The sequence below is a fragment of the Clarias gariepinus genome, chromosome 8, assembly GCF_024256425.1.
Source record: "Clarias gariepinus isolate MV-2021 ecotype Netherlands chromosome 8, CGAR_prim_01v2, whole genome shotgun sequence".
NCBI lineage: Eukaryota > Metazoa > Chordata > Actinopteri > Siluriformes > Clariidae > Clarias > Clarias gariepinus.
In genome coordinates this window covers 8,866,928-8,890,525 of record NC_071107.1, presented here as the reverse complement: position 1 = coordinate 8,890,525, position 23,598 = coordinate 8,866,928, and the positions used below count along the sequence as shown (strand labels likewise).

General features: G+C 37.5%; 1 protein-coding gene across 2 annotated transcripts in view; it reads left to right on the top strand.

Annotated features, from left to right (window-relative positions):
* Positions 1–1,500, top strand: part of LOC128528489 (cilia- and flagella-associated protein 46) — a 74,370-nt gene extending 72,870 nt beyond the window's left edge. For both annotated transcript variants that reach the window (XM_053501333.1, XM_053501334.1), the window contains 3 exons: positions 647–783; positions 893–967; positions 1,140–1,500. In XM_053501333.1, coding sequence (XP_053357308.1) covers positions 647–783; positions 893–967; positions 1,140–1,240 — 313 coding nt within the window. In that variant the 3' untranslated portion in view covers positions 1,241–1,500. The remainder of the gene's footprint in view (positions 1–646; positions 784–892; positions 968–1,139) is intronic.
* The last annotated feature ends 22,098 nt before the right edge of the window (positions 1,501–23,598 follow it).

Genomic DNA, 23,598 nt, shown 5'->3' with positions numbered 1-23,598 from the left:
TTTTTTTTTTCATCTACTTGAAAAACAGTAAGCAATGAATTAGTAATTCAAATTAAAAAGTAATTTGTTTGAGGTAGTTTATGAAGTCAGGAATGTTTAGCTACATGTACATAAAAAGTTTTGCCAGGTATGTTTTCCTTCACCAAGTGAAAATGCTGGGTGAACATTCTCTATGAATCCATAATTTTAGCATAGGTTTGTAACAAACAAACTTAAAATTACATTTGCTAATACATGTATACTGTACATACCTACGTGAGTATATATTTTTTAGTTTAGGCCATGGCTACTTTGAGTTAAATCTGAATACTAATGAATATACAGTATGGAACACTATAGATGGCATAAACTGCTATAAAACTAATTAAAAATATTAAAAATAGAGAAATATTAATGCCTATCACCATACTATAGATAAGAATTAAAATAATTATTTTGGATATTCTATGGTTTAGGGAAAATATGATATATGATGTGTAAAATGCTCTACATGGCTTGATATATGCATATATTTAATACTGTATGGTTGTTTGCCTGAATCCAGCCATATTAACATCAAACAAATTTTCCTACACCATCTTAGACATAAAGAAAAACATATCACAAAGTCTGATGTCCTTTGACTGTCTTTTTCTGTGTATAATAGTAAAGACCAACTTGCTTTAGAGACTCCTTTAGAGTGTGTTTACCTGATCACTCTTAGTGGAGTTCAGTCAATAATGATGAACCAGTGGTCCAGCAGCACCAGGACTGATGCGCGCAACTTGGAAGCTATCATGGAAGGTAGGTCAGCAGCAAATACTTATTATCTTACAGACCCCCCAACACTCACACACACACTTCTAACTGTTTATTGTGTATAAACAAGTGTTTATTTGTCGCTGTGACACAGCTCTCCTGAAAACACGACTGACGTCTGGTCAGGCTGTCCAGGCTTTGCGAACAAGGGCATCTATGACACAGACCGGTAAGGTGAATGTGTGTGTGTGTGTGTGTGTGTGTGTGTGAGATTGTGAACAGATGATTGTGTTGAGCTTTAGATGTGTTTCATGTGTAGCTCATGTATTTTAGAAACTGACTCTCTTTAAACTAATGCTATATATTTTTTTATTCATGTCTGTTATCTCTATCTTACTTAGAGCCTGAATATGCTGTGGATGAGGATGCTGTACAATGCAGGAGATTGTCCTCAGCTTTCAATTTCATCATCTATGGATTACCTAATTTAATTGTTACCTGATCCCCTGGAGCATTCTTAATTGGGTTAACATGTACTAGCCTACTACAAAGAATGTTGAAAATAATTTTATAATATTACGGTCCTATGCACTAGGGCTGCACTATTGTTGTCAAAATGTGAATCATGATTTTTCATGGTAACCAAGATCCTAACTTTTCTCACATTTATTGTACTCGGGTGTCTACACTTTCAACTCTGTTGTATAAAAAGTGTTTATACATTTTATTTTAGAATCCTTAAAATGAATAAGCTGTTAAACATAAATAGAACATTAAAAATAATAAATAAAACCATCAACTACTCGATTTTCTTCTTAATAGTCATGTCCAATTCCTTCCCATCAATTGGGGGCTCCACATTAAGGCTACTACTACCACTCAGTCGGGAGGGCCTAAGACTATTACGTGTTTCCTCCGAACCACGTGACGCCAGCTGACCGAACTGCTCGCTCACGCACTGTTGGGGGCGGCGTAACACACTCGGAGGACAGCACTATCCGCTCCTTCCTCTTGTGTGAGCTCACAGACGCCCCTGATTGGCTGTACAGCCGTGATTAATCCCTCCCCTTTGAGAGAGCTCGGCTAATTCGCAATGATAGGGCGAGCATTTTACCACTGCCCCACTTGGAGGCCAATCTATTTTTATTATTATTTAATAAGGCCTGTTGCCTTGCACCTCCAGTTTCTTGGTTCAATTTCCGTCTCTGTGTGCAACAAGTTTGCATGTTCCCCCCGTGCTTGGTGTGTTTAGAGATGTGCAGATTAGGCTAATTGGCATTTTCAAATTTCCTGTTGTGTGTGTGAATGAATTTGTGGGAGTGTGTAAGTGTGTGTTTGCCCTACGATGGATTGGCACCCTGTCCATGGTGTACCCTGCCTCATGCCCTGAGTCTCCTGAGATTGGCTGCAGGCCCCCCAGCGTTTATAAAGCAGTATAGATGGTGAGTTTAATGAGGTAAGTTTTACTGATTTTGTTAAAAGTTGGTAATTAAAAACAGGTTACAGTGTAGAATTTATTGTTGTCAAAGTTTTAATTGCTCAATCAACATGTCAGATTTAACTACTACAGTAAGTTATATCCCAATAAGAACTACGGAACACCATGAAGCGAGATGAGTAAAGTGATCGAGTTGTTTGCATTAATCATTTGCTAATGTCTGACCTGATTGCTAAATTAATAGTGTTTTGTGTTGCACTGTGTGTGACCAATGAGCGTGACTTAATACAGCATCTGGGAGTGTAGTCAAGTGAATAAGCGAATATGTGAATGCAGCGTGATCTGAATGCAAGTAAATACATGCAAGCGAATTGCCATCATTCAGAAATGTGTATGAATCAACATCGTGATTTTTAAAAAATGAATTATGCACCCCTACTAGCCTCAAATATTGACAATACCAAATACCTTTTTAAAGCAGTAAAATGGCATTGATTCTTTAGCTTTTTTTTCTGTGTGTTAACTGTTTTATTGGTTTCAATTAATAAAGCATTTACTTAAAGCTTTTTCCCAGTGCCTGACACAGAATTAATGTCATTTCCTGTTCAGGGGATTCTAGGAGACTTTTGGCTGTTGTTGTTTGGAAGGTTAATGATAAATTTTGCATAAATTGAATTGATAAGTAAGTTTATATATTAATTTGCCATAGTTTTTAGAAAGATTTGTTTGTTGCTGGGCTATAACATCACTTTTTAATAGTAAAGTTAAACATTAATTAGCATAGATAAAGATTAAGAAAATTTTCACCTAACAACACAGTAACTGCCAAAAAATAAATATAAGAATAAAAGAATAGATTTAGAAAAAGATCATTAACACATCAGAAGTTGCCAGTCAGAGCCTTATAGAGTCTATATTCAATTTATGGCCAATGAATAGGACATTTGAAAGATCAAGTGTGCAAGTGCAATAAAATTGTCAAATGAGACACTGAGTGCTGTATTATAAGGAAATGAAACCAACCAATTTCAACCAGGTTGTAAGTTTTTATCCTCTTTTTTTCTAAACAATTGTGACTGCTGTTGAGTGATTTTAGCTGTTAACAGACCTAATCTCATATGTGTTATTTCATAGTTTTGAAAGAATTTTTCTAGGATGCAGAAAATAAATCCAGACATGTGTCTAAACTTTTGACTGGTACTGTAAACAAAGTAAGAGTAAGTTTAAGGGCCATCTCTTTTAAAAGCAAAGAGAGCAAGGACAGGACCATGTATTAGTCACGATTTATGTGAAATGAGGATGGAAAGCACTTCATCAACAACAGGTAAGGGCAGCTAAATCAACATATTTGCTCATAAGTATGAGTGTAGGTGTTCCATGCAAACGAATCCCTCTATGTGTTCAGATTTTGAAAGGCATTTGTTTAGTTGCCTTTAAAAGTTTAATTGAGATAGTAAGGGTTGTTAATAATGCAAATTTTGAGGAATGTGTTTATCAGAGTATGCAGTGCAAGATTACCCGCAATCCCCTAATCCGCTGTTTGAACTATTATTCTCTTATTTTTGTTTTGAACAATGCAGTTCACCTCCTATTTGCGTCTGTATTTCTAACACATTATTTTTTAAAATCTGAATAACATACAGTATTTGTATTTAGTTACATACCCATTTCAAATGGGTTTTATAAAATGAAGCCAGAAACAGGAGTAGTCTCCATATCTCATTCTCTCCTATCATTGATTAATGTATTTATTTTTTTATTCATTCATTCATTCATTCATTCATACATCTTCAATAACTGCTTTATCATGGTCATGGTTGTGGTGGCTCTAAGACATATCGTGAATGCTACATTACATAAAGTCTGAATGTCCTATTTGTGTAGTTATGTATTAGTTATTATGTAAGTTATGTCTGACTATTTTTACGTATTAATGTGTCCTATACTGCTACTTCATAGCTGAATATTCAGATCAACATACATGTATATAGGTAATGATGCACTAGCACTAGAATTAACTCTCAATGGTTTTGCATCATAATAAATGAAAAAAAAAAATCAGGGATGCTGCTGGAAATGTAATTCTATTACATGGTTGATTTTCAGATGTGTGCTGGAAAAGAATGGCCTTAAAAAAATTCCTTAAGCATCTGCATTACAGTAGGATTGTGGATGAAATAATCTCTTTTTAAGAGAAACATACTGTACCATTGATGGATTACGGAGAGAGTTTTGTGGCCAATTTTAGATAAAATAACATTCAAGGTCACTGGGATGTGTGTGCACTCACAGCCACAACATATGTGTAGAATTTATATGACCAGTAAAGGCACTCAAAAAGCAATTTAAACCAAGCATGCACTTCAGGCTTTGGAGTTTACTCTATTGCAGTTTTCTGACAATGAGCAAAAATACTAAATAAAAACCACATGCACTAAGCATAACCACCAAGTTATTTGGAGGCTAGTGGGAAGGGAAAAAACCAATAGCTGATCCAATATATGTACAATAAACACACAATTGACCTCATTTCTGTCAATTAACTTTTAATGTTTAAGAGGGTTAAACAGAATGTCATTTAGAGACATTAGTTAATGCCTCAGCCCTTTCAGGGTAATACCCTGACAATCCAAAGAAAGTTTCAGATTTTTTGTAGTGAGCTGGGTATTCTTCCAAACCGCACCTACAGTACTTTTTCTCGTCAGCTCATAGCAAATTTGGTACCCCAGCCTTGCTTGCCCTCATGTGGTACTGCTTTCTTGAAGATGTGGTACAGACGGTTGGCTGCAGAGGTGGTGCACTGGGTTGGCTCAGGTAGACAATTTTGCCATAAGGCAATGTCCATTAGGTCCTGGAAGGTCATGGGTGCCCCATGGAGCTTGAATAAAAGTATTAAGTACTGGTCATTACAGTATGTCCAGGGTTGATATGAAATTGGCCTGACCAAGGTGCCCTACGAGATCATACACTCTGAGGATGCACTGAGCTACGCAGTCATTCTCCTTATGCTCCTACTTGAAGTTGCCTTCTTTGCTGGAAAAGCCTAGTCAGCAGATAGGAATCACCATCTGTGGCTTCGTTGGTGCTCTCCATTCTTTTATCACAACATGAACCAGGTCTCATGCAGCACTAACTGGGCTGCTCCTGTACATGTTCTCATCAACATCTGAGGGGTGCCAGGGGACACTGGCTAATCCTTGTCTAGGTCAAAGGGCAATGAGAGATGAATCGGTCCTTTAAGAATTCACTATCCTTTCCCACATTTCCCACCCAGACTTTTACTCCAAAAACCTCTTGTACTGTACGTCGGCATGGACGAAGGTTAGGTAAGTGTACATGTCAGTGTCTTGTGAGTCTGTGTGATAAAGACATTAAATTATCTTGTACAATCTTATAGGAGAAGAGACTTAACCGGTAAACGACTTAAAGTCCATTTCTATGCAATTTTCTTCTTTAAGTAGGAAATGGTCTGTAAAAAGGGGTATTTGATGCTTCTGCCAATAGCATCATCTATGGCTGTACACTCTGTACAGTGAGGCTGTACACTTTAAGTGCTTTGGCAAACATGTCAATTGACAACTTCATTGACACGGCAATCACATACACTAACTGTGTGTACTCCGCACGAACTCTGATATATAGTTATAGGTTACCAGAAATATGGAACTATGGCTGAAAACAACAAGCACATTTGTCAAGATTTTCAGGGATGTTAAGTATCTTTTTATTTATTGATCACTGACAATTGTCATTATTACCAGCAAATTTTAGAGTGGTTTTAAAAGTTTCAGAGGGACAAATTACTTCTCTGCAGGATCACTTCTAAATAATTGCCGTGGCTGAATCTTTTTTATTCAGTATTCACTGATTGAGATTAAGGGGTATACCCAAGACCCCATCTGTAAATCTTTTATTTAAAAAAATCAAAGTTTCATTATTTGGAGCATTTGTTATATACTGTACTTGTGAGAATAATGTGTTTAATTCTGCACTTACTAAGTTTTCAAATTTGACAAAGTGATGGTCAGTGTCCTGGAAGATTTTAATAAGAAACTGTTCAGATATCAAGTTAGAGAATGTTTTTAATGAATCATCATGAAATCAACCACACGGCATGTATTTTGTCAGGAACATCTGTACACCTACTCATTCACGCAATTATCTAATCAGATAGTCATGTGGCAGTTTCGCAGTGCATAAGAACATGCTGTTACCGCCCAGCAGCTTGACACCAACCATTAGAATTAGTGAAAAATGCTATCTCAGTCATTTTTGACCATGGCATGCTTGTTATTGCCATATTTGATAATCTCTTTTCAAATTTGATAAACTATTAATCTCCTGTGATTTTCATATACAATTTTAATTCAGAGTTTTCTCAGAATGGTGCCGCCTTAGTAAACAGCTTGGTCTGATGAATCTCGATTTCTTTTTGAAAGTCAGAATTTGGCACCATTTGCCGAATCCATGGATCCAGGTTGGTGGAGGTGGTTGTGCTCATTAAAACCAACCAATAATCAATTGAATGCCACCGGTTATTTGAGTATAGTTTCTGACCATGTGAATTTTTTTCATGGCCACAATTTTTACCCATATCCTTATAGCTACTTTCCAAATAATAATGTACCCTATCATAATTGGTTTCATGCACAGGAAAATTAGTTCAGTGTTTTTCAGTGGCCTTCCCAGTCACCAAACCTGAATGGAATAGAATACAGAACTGAAGAATCCACAAAAATAATGTGATCAAAGGAATGTTTCTAAAATTCTGTGGAATCTTTCCCATTAAGAATTTAGCCCAATGTGATAGAAAAGGTTGGCCCTACCCAGTATTAGTATAGTCCTAAAAAATGTTTTGTAGGTGTAACTATGTACTTATAATATTGGAAAGTGATATTTTTAAAATTTTCAGCTGTCCAGTTTAGGTTAGCCTGTTCTAAAAAGGTTGGCCCAGGAGACTGGAAGATACTCGAAATAAATTTTTTTTCCTATTCTTATATTTTATGTAAACATGATTCATGCAGTTTGTAAAGACTACTTGTTATAAATTTAGCTGCTATTTTCCCCTTGTTTACAAAATCATCTGAATATAATCTATAAACCAGTTTGAAATATTTTCAAATATTTAAACAGTTCATGTCAACAAATGAATTGCTTACTATTTTAAAATACAAGCGGTGTTTAGGTCAAACCAGGACTTTTGATGCAGAATAACAGAACAGTTATGAGAGTAAAAACTCCCTTTATTTTCCCTTTATATATATATATATATATATAATCCCCTGCTACACTAATGCACTTATTCTACTTTTACTAGTGCTTGGATACCATCAAAGTAGAAAGTTCCTATAATATGCAAGTGGTTGAATGTTCACGAAACGAGTTCCAAGCCACCTTGTCCATCATAGACATACAACCTTTTTAAAAATGTTTTAACCATTTGAATTTCTTTGTGCAGCTATGAGTCTTATCACCGTACTGTGCTTGAGGTCTTCTGGAAATGTCAAATGGTTTTACACCTTCATTCATAAGAAAGTCCTGGTTTGACTTGAACTTTGGCAACCTAATATTTCAAGTTGAAAGGTGAGTGTGCTCGTTGATGAATTCGAATTTTAAGTGGGATTTAAAAATGATAAACTATGTAACAGTTTGTTTTTCTTTATTTTGTCTCACATGTGAACATTATTTGAACTGAAAAAAAAAAAAACATTTCATTTTTGGCTTTTAAGGAAATTTTAGCATTGGTAAGTCAGACTAACCTTTAACAGTCAAATGTTAACAGTATTACCGTTTAATAAATTTTTGTCAAATAAATAAATTTAATGATAATATGTTGAAATATGTTTCTATGTACCTACTATATAGCAAAATACAGTTATACTATTTTCTCTAAAATTTTCCCTAAAATACTTAAAAAACAAAAAACAAACTTATTTTTCATGTACCATTTAAATGTCAATTTTAAGTGCAATATTTGCCCTTGGCAGAAATTGGGTGCACAGGATGATTGGCAAATAATGAAAAGCCACAGCTTTTAAAGCAGGGAAAAATAAGAACCAGGAAAATACAACACCTTTCAGGTCAGCATACGCAGGTGGGGGTGCAGTTCTACTCAGTATCCCTCATTTCCACAGGCCTTTTACTTATAATGATCTCTTAGATCTCCCTCTCTCTCTAAAAAAAAACAGGTTTTACCGTAACGCTGCTTTTCTCATTCTTTGCATTTGAAAGGATTTTTGACATTTCTGGCATTCTGTGTTTTTTTTTTTTTCTCTCTTTTTTGTTTCTTTCTGTCTGCCTCCCTTATCTCTCATCTTATGTCTCTTATTCTCTAGTTGTTGAGCTTGAGCAAATAACTTCACTTCCATTAAAGCATTATTAACATTCTGCAGGAGGAGGAATCGGTTAGGGAAGAAAGACACATACATTCTGCTCATTCTGCTCATTACACTGTCTGACAATTTTTGTTCACAAATTCAAAATTCAAATTTTATTTGTCACATACACAAACATACACAGTACGAAATGTAGTGAAATGCATTATACGACTGCCATTGACCCTAAAAGAGAATTAAAGTTTACAAATAAGAAATAAATATAAATAAAAAGAATACGATAGAAATTAAATAGAAAAATTAAATTAAACTAGGAAAATATAGAACTAAAAATAAAAATAGAAACATGATGTGCATAAAAATAGAAATATACTGTACATAGAAATATGATGTGCATAAAAATAGAAATATACTGTACAAATTGAAATATACTGTACTGGGTGTGCAAATATGCAAAGAACAAAGTGTCTTTGTGCAGAGGTTATTAAAGTGACTTTGTGAACTGGTCCAGGATGTAAACGTAAACATGTAGTGTAGTTGTGAAGGTAGGTGTGCAAAGTTATTAAAGTGTCTTTGTGCAATGGTCCAGGATGTGAATGTACAACATGTAGTGTAGATATGAAGGAAGGTGAGCGTGTAATTGTCCATAGTGTTCATGGATGTAAAAGGATTGATAGATTTGATCAATTATGGAAAGATTGTGTTAGTTCGTGGTTGTGGTTGAGAGACCTTATCGCCTGCGGGAAGAAGCTCCTCCTTAGTCTCTCTGTGTTGGCCTTCAAGGAGCGGAATCGCTTCCCAGACCGCAACAGAGTAAACAGTCTGTTATTGGGGTGGCTGAGGTCCTTCACGATCTTCCTGGCCTTGGTCAAGCACCGCTTGCTGTAAATCGAGTGCAGGTCAGGGAGCTCGATGCGGATGATGCGCTCAGCTGATCGCACCACCCTCTGTAGAGCTTGCCTGTCCTGCATGGTGCTGTTCCCGAACCAGGTCGTGATATTTCCCGTCAGGATGCTCTCTATGGTGCAGGAGTAGAAATTCCTGAGCACCTTGGAGGGCAGTCTAAAGTCTCTTAAGCGTCTGAGGTGGTAGAGACGCTGCCGGGCCTTTTTTACTACAGTGTTGATGTGACAGGACCATGCCAGGTCCTGCATGATGTGAACACCGAGGTATCTGAAGCTGTCCACTCTCTCCACTGGGCTCCTGTTGATGACGGGGGGGTCTGGTAGTTCCTCACCTGCTTTGTACTGAAGTCCACTATCAGCTCCTTTGTCTTACTCTCCAGATTTCCAACCTCCTCCAGGTAGGCCGTCTCATCGTTGTTCGTTATCAGGCCCACCACAACAGTGTCGTCAGCAAACTCGATGATGGTGGTGGAGCTGGTAGTGGCCACGCAGTGGTGGGTGTACAGAGAGTACAGCAGGGGGCTCAGAACACAACCCTGGGGGGCTCCAGTGCTGAGAGTGAGGGAGGCTGAGACATGTCCGCCCATCCTTACTGCCTGTGGTCTGCCAGTCAGAAAATTGGAGATCCACTGACACATTGATGAGCTGAGTCCCAGGTGCTCCAGCTTGGTGGTAAGTGTGGAGGGAATTATGGTATTAAATGCAGAACTGTAGTCGATGAAGAGCATTTTCACATAATTCCCCCTCCGAGTGTCCAGGTGAGTGAGAGATGTATGGAGGAGATGTGAGATTGCATCGTCCGTGGAACGGTTTGGACGATAAGCGAACTGTAGTGGGTCAAGTGTGTCTGGTAGTGAAGAGATGATGAAGTCTCTGACCAGGCGTTCAAAGCACTTCATCACTACTGAGGTGAGGGCTACAGGGCGATAGTCATTGAGGGAAGCAGGATGAGGTTTCTTTGGGACAGGAACAATGATGGATTCTTTGAAGCATGTGGGGATCACCGACTGAGATAAAGAGATGTTGAATATCTCAGTGAACACAGGTGCTAGCTGGTCTGCGCAGGCTCTGAGAATGCGGCCTGAGATGCTGTCTGGTCCTGCTGCTTTCCTGGTGTTCACTCTCTTGAAGGCTCTCCTCACGTCATGCTCGGTAATGATGAACGCGCTTCCGGTGCTGGCAGTGACTTCCTGTCTGCAGCCGTTAGCGCCGCTAGCACGTTAATGAACATAATGTTTCATATGCTTCCATATGAAATTGTTACTATACATAGATTATAGTGGTAATTAAAACCTGTACAGGTTGTACTACAGTAGGAGGAACTCACATTGTACTATACAGTATTACATCTTATGCACAGTGAAATAGCTACAGTACAGTATATAATGCACCTTGTTTTATACTATTGCTTTTTCAGATTTTTTTTTCTTCAACTAAATGGACATTAGGCAAAATTTAGCTATTTGTGACTAACTACCTAGCTTCTAATCAATGGCTTGTCAACAGCTTTTAGCTGGTAATTATTCAATTCAGTTTTATTTGTATAGCACTTTTAACAATTGACATTGTCGCAAAGCAGCTTTACACAATCAAAATAATTATTTAAGTTTGTATGAAATGTGAAAGTGTATAAATCAAAATGATAAGACCGTCTCTGATGAGCAAGCCGAGGGTGGAAGCGACAGTGGCAAGACAAAACTCCCTGAGATGGTAATAGAAAGAAACCTTGAGAAGAGCCAGACTCAATAGGGAAGCCATCCTCATTTGGGTGATAACGGATAGCAGGGAGTGATCTGCATACGGTGTGAGACTGGAAGTTTAGTATAACAGGAGATGTGTTAAAGACCATTTAATGCTTTATCTGTCATTAGTAGTATTTTAAAATCAATGCGAAAAAGTGATGTGCTACAGTAGTATCTTCTGGTTCTAGTGAGGACTCTGCTGCTGCACTCTGGACTTACTGAAGCTTGCTTATGCACCTAGTTGAACAGCCTGACAGTAAGGCGTTACAACTTAGAGGTGATAAAAGCAGGAAAAAAAAAAAAAGTTTTTCTGCATCATTTATATTTCTTATTTTGGCAATATTTCTGATGTTATCAAAATTAAGCAGAATGAAGTTAATTGATATCCAATCTCTTATGTCCTGCACACATTGCTCAACTTTACTAAACTGTTTTTTCTCGTCTGGTTTTGCTGAGACATATAATTGTGTGTCATCAGCATAACAATGAAAACTAATACCATGCTTACTAATTATGTTGCCCAGAGGGGCAACATAATTGTTGTATGTTGTCCTGCATGTAGAGGGAAAAAAGCAGCGAGTCTAAAACTGAACCCTGTGAAACACTAAAGTCTCCATCAGTCAGGATTTAGGACTCATCACAGCACAGAGACAGCACTTGTTAAAGTAGTAAATGACCTCCTATTGACCTCTGATCAGGGTTGCATCACTATACTTGTGTTAGTCGACCTCAGTAATTGCCCTTTAGATGATGTGGCACAAGTTGGCAGTGGGTTCTTGTGCACCAGCCAGAGCTTGCAGAAAACTGTGTAGTATTCAGCACCATGTGTTCTTTACATCTAGTGCACACAGTAAAAGAAACTGAGAATACTGATAGCTATTTCAGTTTCTGTGGTGTTATCTGCTTGCTTTTGTGGAGAGTAGGACAATTTGGGGATAAAAAAGGCAATACCATAACCATGAAAAGATTATAATCATTCGATTTATCATGTGAGCTCCAGTAGTTGCATTGACACACCAGGCTTTACAGGGTGGTTAGATATTGTGAGATATTGCATGGAACAGGGGTCAGAGAGTTTTCTAGGAGTATATTCCACTGTAATGAAATGAAGTCCTGCAATTCTTCTAGGTTAGTGCTAATCTTTACACTGTACTGACAGGCACTCAGCACCTTCTAGACATTGAAACCAGAAGGGAGAGGGAAAAAAGTTCTTTTAAATGCACAACAAGATAAAGAAAATTGGTGTAGGGCACTTTACAATTATACACACACTCGTTTACACCAATAGCCATTAAAAATAGCTTATCGACCTATCTGCATGTTATTATGGAGGTGGGAGGAAACCATAAAACCCTGAGGAACCCTAATGGATGAAGACATCGCCTGACTACAGGTTTCTACTACTATGTGTATGGTGAGGCAGCAGTGCTACACCTTCGATACACCTCTGTCAATCAGAACGGTAGTTTAAAATACTACTTAGTCTTTGTTCTTGGGCCATACTTATAGTATTAAAACCTTATTACATTTGTAAATTGTAAATTTGTTAAATGACAATAAATGTATTTATTTAGTTGGCTAGGTTTTAGTTTGTGTGCTTCTTAATATATGATTATTAGTGACTAGTAAGGCTACAAAAGAGTTCACAAAGGTAATAAATTCACAATCCAAAAATTCAATGTATCAGATCAATTTAAATCCTCACTTATAGCAGGAGAAAATGTCAGTGTTGGGAAAAACCGGGACAAATATTGAAATCGGGTATTAAATGAAAGCCTCATCCTTCTCCCCGTGAAGTGCTATTTATTCTTTTCTCTTTTTTTAAAAAATCTAATTGACATGGGCATCAATTTGCCTGCCAGCTATTGAGATATAGAGCAGTCCCCTAGAAAAAAGGTTGAAGGTTTATGCGTGTGTGCGTGCATGTCAGATAGAATGCTAAGGCACGGTACTTCATGTGCTAGAGCAGACATACTCAGGGGGACGCAATCATGCAGTGGATGTGCAGGAGTCCCAGAGGAAAGTGAGCCATGTGAAGAAAACAGAGCATTTTCTATAAGAGAACAAAGTCCAACAACCTGACTTGAATTAACAACTTATTGGAGAGCGGAGGAGAGCTGCTTATACACATGCAAATTTGCATTATAATACATATTCTTATTCTCAGTGGTGCTCACACACTGCAAACTCACAATGCGAAGATGCAGAACAATATCTTTGTAGTATTTAACCGTAAATAAAAAAAATAGTAGTCTTTCTATATAGTTAGAGCAGAAACAGATTTAGTTTATTTTGACATGCTGAGTTCCACTACAGATTGCATTTCTAGCTTTATCACTTTTTATGCTACACTGATAAGAAAAAATATAAATAAAAGTACAATGAATATATATGCACAATAGTAAATCTTTGTATCATTCTAGGAACTAGTGGTGACATTGTATGACGGTGTAATGAAGTTATAATACACAGCATCATGACAATGTTTTTGAAAGTTATAATGATTTGTTAAAGGGGTCATACAGCACTACATGCACTATTTTAAGCTGTTTGGACTAAACTGTGTGTTAGGAGAGTGCGTACACAACCACTCTACGATGATAAAGAGCCGCCCAGTGGTTTTCTTTTCGTTTATTACAGTAACATCCCCCTTCTGAAATCAGGCCAATCGAAAAAACCCTGTCGATGTGACGCCACACCACAAGAGGGCGTTCCTACACAAGTTGATTAACACTGGTGTTTTAGCAAAGACCCGCCCCGAGTGAGAAGACGCTGTCGGCCATTGTTTTTTCGCCGCTGGAGCAAAATGACGCCTAAGCGAGTGTTGTGTACAGTTGTTGGGTGTAATAGCGAACACAGCAGTCGTCATTCACTACCTAGGGTTAGTGACCTAGGGTACCTACCTAGGGTTAGGTATCTGAGCCACTGAGGACGCAGTGGCTGAATTTTGTTTTTAAAGCTAACGTCCCCGCTGATTTACCTAAATGCGTTCATGTTTGCGATAATCATTTCTCACCAGACTGCTTTATAAACGAGGGTCAATATAAAGCAGGTTTTACTAGGAAGCTGCTCCTAAAAGTGGATCTGTACTAACGCTTTGTGTTCCTGCTTCATTTTCACCAGGCTCAGTGAGTAATTTATTTTACTATGACTCTTTGCAGATCGTCTTTTCTAATAATCACGATGAATGCGAGTGCAAGTTAACTTATACTCTCATAGAACATGGTTATGGCTTCTTCTCTATGTACATCCGTCTCTATATAATCCCTAATCGCCCGTTTATAATAAACAATGCATTAAGGTGATTGTCTAGTTGCAAACTGTGTACATAGTCGGAAAACTATATTATGCTTACCTTTGTTATGTTAGATGGTTTATAACGATGTCTGTCGAAGATTAAGAAGTCATGTAAACACATCAGTAAACACATCGCGTCCGTATCTCTCTCAGTAAGTTTCTCCGCTTTTGTTGTTGTTGCTCGCGGCAGCGTAACAGCCCGTTAATTCATGCCCATGCAGTGATGAGAAAGACAAACGGGTCGATGCATGTCCATTCTTTTAATTTCTGCGTTGTCAGGCGATATTACAAACTTCCGCGTAGGTTCCGTACTTAAATCAAACCAAAAACGACTGAAGAAAACAGGCTCGGGCTCTATAATCCATAGTTTTCCAGTTTGGACTGCATTACCCACAAAGCACTGCGTTGTGGCAATGCTTTGTGGGTAATGCAGTCCAAAGCATTGCCCGCACTGGACTACACTTCCGTCGCTATACCCCACGTGTCACGCCCCACAGAACGGGGGGGGGGGGGCGGGCTCAGCAGAGGTCATGAGCATTTAAATTAGCATGTACTGAAACAGGTTGCTGAGAACAGTGCTAGTTTTTACCAGGTAAAAGTAGTGTTTTGTTTACACAATCCTTTTGAATTTTTAATTAATGTATAATACAAACTTTTCATTAGGACCCTAAAGATCATATTAACATTTAATGAAAAATATAATGTGTAGGACCTTTAAAATGCAAAACAACCTCAAAAGAAGAATGGATCTAGGGTGTAATCTTTTTTTTTTGTCCTGCTTGATTCTTAATTAAATGGTTAGATAAAATCGCAGTTGTCTACTTGGATAAGTTCTTTTGTGTTGCTTATCATTTGACAAAGCAATATATGTGCATTTACTAGCACCAGCTGAAGATTCCCTTATGGACCAGTAGTAAGCACTCAGCATTCTCAGCATTCTTACGCATTGACCAAGCTTGTGTCCAATTCATGTGTATTGGCTCAGGAACAGAAGGTCAGGGAAAAAGAAACCGCTGGGAGCAATATTATTTCAAGGTTGTATTGTATTTTAGTTGAGAGATAGGCATGGTATTTATTAATGTCTCAAACATATATTGTCTAAACATTATGTTAGGGTCATTTGTTCAGCATTATCCCAGCATCATATAGACCAACATCATTTCATCAAAGTAATTCTCACTTAAAAAAAAACAAGTGTCCAACAATTCCTAACGTTTGTGCATCTAGAAATCAGAGAAGCTCATGTCAATCAGCAGGGCCAATGACAGGCCTTACTCTTATGAGGAATTGTAATTTAATCTTTTTTTTTATCATAAACAAAAATGACCACGGGAGAATGCTAGATTAGTCAGTATTCCTTCAGGAGCAGACAGGGCTGGGATTTTAAATAAATAAATAAATTGTCCATACATTCCTCTATGCTTAACCATAAAAGTGTTGTTAAAGTGAAATTGCTGAATTAAAGCAAAAGATAACAAGAAAAGCTTTTCCCCAGAAAAACCTCACACACTGTGCAGTTGACTGTAGGATTGACTTCATCTAGTGTGAAATGTATTTTTCTTTCTAACAAATATGAGGTGTACACTTCAATCAGTATTTCTATAAAATTTTCCCACCACTCAACAGTCCCCCACACTGCAACTAGTAAATATATGAGACGGATTCGTATATGTAGTGCATATAGTGTATGAGACTCATCAACAGCTTTCATGTAGAAACCTGGATTACTGCTGGACACATACTGTAGCTGTGACAAAAACAACAAAGAGGTAAGGATATATAGCGAGGCAAGTCGGCTGTTTTTTATTTATTCTGTGTCTACATGCAGAATAAGCATGAGCAAAAGAAAAAGGGCTAGAGATGATTAAAAAAAGAGCAACACAGTGTGTTAATAAAAATAGAATAAAATTAGCTTCTCTTTCTTTCTTTCTTTTTTTTATGAATTTTTTTTGGAATCTATATGTGCATGCAAATGTAATTGCACACTCACAAGCACATATTTAAAAAAGATTTACAGTGCCATCTGTTGAATTTTGGTTTTACTTTGTTTTACTATAAAGCATGCAGAACTTTAAATAAAACTCATCTATCTAATCATTTAGATTCATATACATTTTTCACATTTCATACAAATTTCCGTAATTCTTTTTTGATTGTGTAAAGCTGATTTGCTCAACAATGACAATAGTTAAAAGCGCTACACAATTAAAATATAATTGAATAATGGTGGCACCGTGGTCCAGTGGTTAGCACTATCGCCTTGCACCTCCGGGGTCCGGGTTCGATTTCTGGCCAGGTTTAATTCCCGTCTCTGTGTGCATGGAGTTTGCATTTTTTCCCTGTGCTTGGTGGGTTTCCTCCCACAGTCCAAAGACCTGCAGATTAGGCTAACTGGCATTCCCAAATTGTCGTAGTGTGTGAATGTGTGTGCCCTGCCCACCTCGTGCCCTAAGTCTCCTGGGATAGGCTCCAGGCCTCCTGCGACCCAGAATACAGGATGGAGCAGTATAGACAATGAGCGATTGAATTGAATAATTGCATATCTGCACCATCTGTTGAAATTTTGATTTTGAGAACTTGGTGTATTTTTTTATGAAATAAGGGCGTTTTACATTTTACAGTTTTACATTTCAATGTAGCACATCTTCTTTTCTAGTGGGTCAATTGCAATGAAACAATACCTACTGTATATGTTTCCCCAAGCTCGGCCAAATACACCTGTGAAAAGCATTGTTTAGTAGTTTTTATGTATGCACAGACAAACAGACAAAAAAATCCAAAAACCTGCTTGATGTGTTCTACAGTATTACTTGTCCTATGTCCCACCAAAATATTTTTTTTTAAAAACAAGATGAATGCATGGTAACACTATTTTTTTCTCATTCATTTACCTCCCCCAGCCCATACGAAAACAACAGCCAGTCAGTAGGAAAAAAAAGTATATAAAAAAGCTATTTTATAAATATATAAATAGGCATCAAATAAAAATTATGATAATAATAATGATAATAATAATAATAATAACAACAACAACTGAATAAGAAACTCTACATTACAGATCCAATTTATCTATGTCTCTATATTTTCAAGAATAGTTGCCAGACACCATAGAATTCCTGAGGGGATCCCTTTGTGGAAATGTTGAATTTTTTTCTGGATTTAATAAAATACAAGACCTTTTTAATCCAGTGAAGACCCACTAGTGGCAAAGCTCCCCCATTCTCCCAACGAGAAGCTAAAGGCTATCATTTTGGCCTGGAAGTCATTCAGGCAAGCATCACTTTAGTCAACATGTTCCTGTTTATTTCTGACACTGTTTCTTTGTGTGTGGGGTATTTTAGGGGTGTAGGGTGTCCGGAAGCACATAAACAAGAACCACAGGTAGAGCATCAGGGAAGGTAATTGAGAACGAAATTGCAATGAAGAAGATGATATCATTGAGAAGTGAAGCAAACGGAGTCGAAGCCCAAAGCGAAGAGGGAAGCAGAGCTCAGAGTGGTGGAACCACACGGAGAGCATATTAGACATCAGATGCATTCACCCACACAAACTGTATGATAATGTGTGTGTGCGCTCACACACACACACACACTTATACACTCACATAAATGCACACACAGTTGTATGTGAAGTGTATGCATATGTTATAGACAACTTGCTTTTTCATCATGCAGATGAAAGCTCTTTTCTGTCTTTCAACTTTGCACTCATTACATCAGACTTAAATTAACGTAATCTGTTTCATGATTCAACTTTAAATGTATCTGGCTGGCTGACTAACTTCTAACTCTTCGTATGCATCAGTTCGGAAAATTTCAGCTTTTAGCTGTGTTGGAAGATGCTGGTACATTAGACATGAATTGTACATTTCCAACAAATATTTTAACGCACATAAATAGCTTTAACTTAAACACTGCTCTAATTAATGCTGTTTGTCCTTTTAGGGGAAAAAAATCCTTTCTTGGCAATTTTCTCTCTTTTTGTGATGCATGAACTTGCATTTGAATTGCTAAATTATAGTACTTTTTGCATGTATTCATTTAGGCACTGGGAGCTGATCCAGTGAATACACAATCGCAATTTTACTAGAAAGCGTATATATCTAACACTTTGTATTCTCTACAAGTTACAAGTGTTGGAGGGCCTAGGAAATAAAGTGCTTTTGTGTCCTGTGAATACATCACCAGATGAAGCATGCAGCACATGACAGCTATATTATAAACAGAAGGAATATTGGACATTAGACATGGCTGGTTCTGTAAAACATTAGGCTTACAATAAATATACTGCAATATGTCGTAGTCCTTCACACTACAGTGGAGTTTAGCACACAGAAATTATAGACAGCAGCACTACAGCCAAAACGTTGTACAGTACCTGAAGTGGGTTTGGGGAAATGGAGAGGAATGTTCATGCCTTAATAATTTAAATGGAATTTAAATTTCAGTTTCTTGTCATGTGCACAGTTAAAACACCAGTTTAAACATTACAAATAAATTCTTACTTTGCCCAGTTTCTTGTATAGGAACATATACACACATACAAAAACACAAAGACATGCACACACACAAATGTTTACACTTTACAATGGTCATAATTTCAAATGAATCCACAAACGCTCATCATTTTCTAGTCTTTACAGCATGAGAGGTGAAAGCTACAAACTATGTAACATGGAAACCTTAAACTCTTTTACAAACAATAAACTCTATTGAGCTTTGCAGTTCAACAATTTAGCTTATATGTGATGTCAGAAGGAAAAACAAGCAGACAGAGCAGGAGAAAACTTCTCATGAAGCCTGAATAAGCCAGTCTAGAAGGTGTCAGTAGAGGTGATTTAGGGTGACAATAGAGATGACAGATCATTTCTGACACTTTGAGGACACACAGCTAGCTACAAGGTCCCATGAGACATACGCAATCTCATACATTTTTATGACTTGTCGTATTCCCTTATGCCTAGTAGTATAGCCACTTGATTGCTGCAAAACTCCTTGACAACAACACAAAAATAAAGAAAATATGACATCCAATCCAATTACAATCCCTGTAGAAAAACTGTTTCCATTTATGTTCCCGAAACCTACCCCCATTTAATCACTCTATTTCTCAGGTCTCCACCATCCTGACCACTATAGATCTTAGGGGTGAACTGCAGAAGAAGTTTATTATTGTTTCAAAGCTTTCTTTTAAAATAGATAGTTCTTTTTTCAATGTAAACCCAACAACAAGTCAAACCAGGACTTTTGTGTAGAAAAACAGAACACCGCTACAGGATGATAATAAAAACTACCTTTATATAATCCCTTACTACAGTTATTCCAGTATTTCACCAGTGCTTAAATACCATCAAGGTGGAGAGTTTTCGCCTGCTAAACATCTGAAATGCTGTTCTTCCAGGAACTTATTTGGTGTTCATGAAGGATTGTGTGTACAGTTTCCCCAGACAGATGACAGACATTGATTTTTAAGGATCGTGTGTTCCACTTACTGAATGTTCACAGGAACTGCAGTGGGTTTCCAGCCACCTCAGTTCGGATCATCATTCATGGACGTATGGACTTCTTCTCTGAAAACGTGTGCACCATTCCAATGGAGCAGGTTTACTGCAGCTAAGAAGGCAAGCATCAGTGTTTTGAATTTGATGTGTGTTGTTAATGGAAGCCATGCGGGAGCAGAGAAGTGGTGTGGTGTGGGAGAATTCAGGAAGGCTGAAAACAAGCCGTGCAGCCTAATTCGATGGTGTCATTTGAGAAATGCTGCCACTACTGCTGCTGGAATTCCAGGGTTACAGACGATAAGTGATTGGATTCTTCAGCAACATTTGGCTGCAGCTGGGCGTGCCAGGAGACCGTAATGCTGGCCAATGCTAACTCTACATCATTATCAAGGTCATCAGAATAATTGAATTTTTGGTGCTGATGGTGGAAACCCTATTTTATTTTTTATTTATCCTACATGCTCATGGAACTAATGTTCCACTGCACTTTCCCTCTCTGTTTTTTACTTTACGCACAGACGATAGAGAAATGCAGACGTGTACGCACTTTAATTACCTCACAGCTACTGTATACACAGAGAGCCAGGAATCATCAGGCAGCTCGTCTGACTCCTATTGACCCGAGTAACTGTCTTTCTGCTCCAGTATTTAGAACAAGAGGGAAAAGTTCAGATCCTATCCTATGCAGAAGCCTCCTAGGGAGTCAACAACCAGTAGCAATATCATCAATAGGATAACTCAGTGTGTGTGAATTGTTACGACCTCTAGGAGTTAGCCGAAACAAAAAGAGAGAACTGGGTGAGCCGAATCGGAATCCATATCATAGACAAACAGGAAAAGGTTCAGATAAACAGGAGAGTCAGTCCGTACAGGGTTTAACAAAGACAACAAAGACTATGACACACAAACTATCTTTCTCTCTGGCACAACACTCAAAAACAAATGATAAAACATACAGTCAATCAGAATTTCTGTGGTGTTTGGGGTGGTCCTTATATCAGGAGAGTAGAACCAATCAGGAGCTCCAGCTGATTAACAGACCACACCCACCTATAACAGACCTGTGGTCCAACATACAGAAGCAGAGAGATATCTGACAGATACAAATATCAGAATCATAACAGAATATACAGTGCCAAGAAGAAGTGTTTTAAAATGTTTTTCTGTATCAATTTGTCATTAAATGTGATCTGATCTTTCTTTACGCCAAGAATATTCACAAAATGCCCAAAATAGTAACACGAAAAATTCTGATCTTTTATGTCTTTATTGAACACCGCAACCGTGTGCTTCCTGTAGCTTGTAGATTGATCAAAAGGAATTTGAATTTATTCTTCCTTGCAGAACTACTTCAGCGCTGTTATATTCTTTGGATGTCACATGTGTATGGCTGTCTTAAAGTCATTCTGTAGCATCTCTATTGGGTTGAGGTCTGAGCTCTGCCTTCTAAAGGTCGATTTGTTTTTTGAAGCCACGCTGTTGCGGACTTGTTCTGGTGTTTTGGGTCATTGTTCTCTTTTATCACTCAACTTCCACAGAGTTTTAGCTGATGTCCCGACAGTTGTAAATTATCATAGAGAATTTTTAGATACGTTTTGGGAATACATCTTTCTCTCAATGTCTGCAAGCTGGCCAGGCCCGATGCAGAAGAGCAGACCCAAATCATGATGTTTTCTCCACCATACATTACGGTTGGGATGATGTTTTCATTATGATATTTTTTAACAAGACTTCAGGTATGCTAAAACCTGACTGCAATTACCCTTTTTGAGCATTTTGAGCTTTTTAAGGTTCTCAATAAAGAAATGAAAGAACAGATTTTTTTGTGTTATTATTTCAGGCACATTTTATTTGCCAATAATCTTGACTTAGATAAATATCAGATCATATTTTATGACAAATAAATGCAGAAAAAAAAAAATATATATATATATATATATATATATATATATATATTTATGTATATATATATATGTGTATATATATATATATATATATATATATATATATATATATATATATACTGTACAATGGTCATTGTCACAAAGCAGCTTTACTGAATCAAAAGAAATGTATGGAAATGTCTATGAAATGTAAAAAATGTGTATGAATCAATATGATCAGATTGTCCCTAATGAGCAAGACGAGGCCGATTGTGGCAAGGAAAAGCTCCCTGAGATGGCAAAAGGAAGAAACCTTGAGAGGAACCAGATTCAACAGGGAACCCATCCTCATTTGGGTAATAACGGATTGATCTACAGTCATATTGTACTGTGTGTTAGGAGGCTGGAAGTTCAGTATAACAGATGATGTCCTTTCTTGATGTCTTCTTTAAGTTAATATGGAGTCCAGTTCGTTATTGCAGGCTCAGGTAGACTGTAGGAAATTCCACTCCTGAACTATGGAGCAACTGTAGTCACAAGTCCTCAGAGAACAGCTGTCTGCATCAGCCAAGGGCAAGATCATCTTCATGTTAAAGTGGAACCATCCCCAGTCACCACATGCATCTCAAGTTGACAACACAGGGCACTGGAGTTGCGGTTGGAAAAAAAAGACTTCCTGAAGTGCTCTTCAAAGTGCTTACAGTGGAGTAAGAGAATTGAAAAGTGCTCTACTGTTTGATCTTTGTATAGAACATGTGAGGTGTTCACCATGTTTTATTCCTGGCATCACTGACTCTAATTCTTTATTCCCAACAGATAGCAGCAAAAATTTTGAACTTTCAACAACCGATTGGTAAAATTTTGAAAGCATTAAAAAACCCAAGTTTTCACAAGAAGAATTTTGTTAATCTTCTTAACTTTCCTCTAGACATCAAGCACCTTGACATCTGACAGGTGCTTATTATGGGTAATCTGCTTCTTAAAATTAAACTATTATATTCATCTTTCAGTCTAAATTAAATGGGCTAGAAAAATGAAAGTCTTAGGTTGTCATTAGCCATTTTTTACACTTATCATGGGAGAAAATTACAGTATGCTATGTCTACAGCCACATCTGAGAGGCTCTTCCCTGAAAATAATCACCTAGAAAATAACAAGACATTTTTAACTTTAATCTCAACACATCTAAGGAGGCATATCATAGGCATGAAGATACCAATTATAAATTTAAAACTAGCTATGGCAGCCACAATAAATATGCCGTGGCCTATGTAGAATTGAATAGTTCAAAGCAACCCACAGTATTGCACAATACCTACTGCGTCAAATACTTGTAATGCCTAATCCTGTATCCTGTCCAATATTGTAGTGCTGTGTTTCATGGAGAAATTAAAGAAGAGCCCGATAACTCTAAAGCAGACCACAGAAGTGCACTCACTGAGCATACAGTATAGCAGATACTATTCTTCTTGCTAGTCAAATTTAGCCACATGAGGTATTATCATCTGTTGAGGATGCTAGGACTGATTACAGCATTCACAGTGAGTTTACTTGGCATTATACTTGAGGCACATTTACCCATCAAGGAGTCTCTTAGAGAAACTCACCACAGGTAGCTCAACTACCCTATTTAAATATGGTTTCCCTTTTTCTACTGTGTATGTGATATAATTTATGTAATTCTTTGTACATCACTTAGAACATGTTTAATAGCAGCATGCACAGTCAGATCATAAATGTGAAAACAGCATGTGTAATTT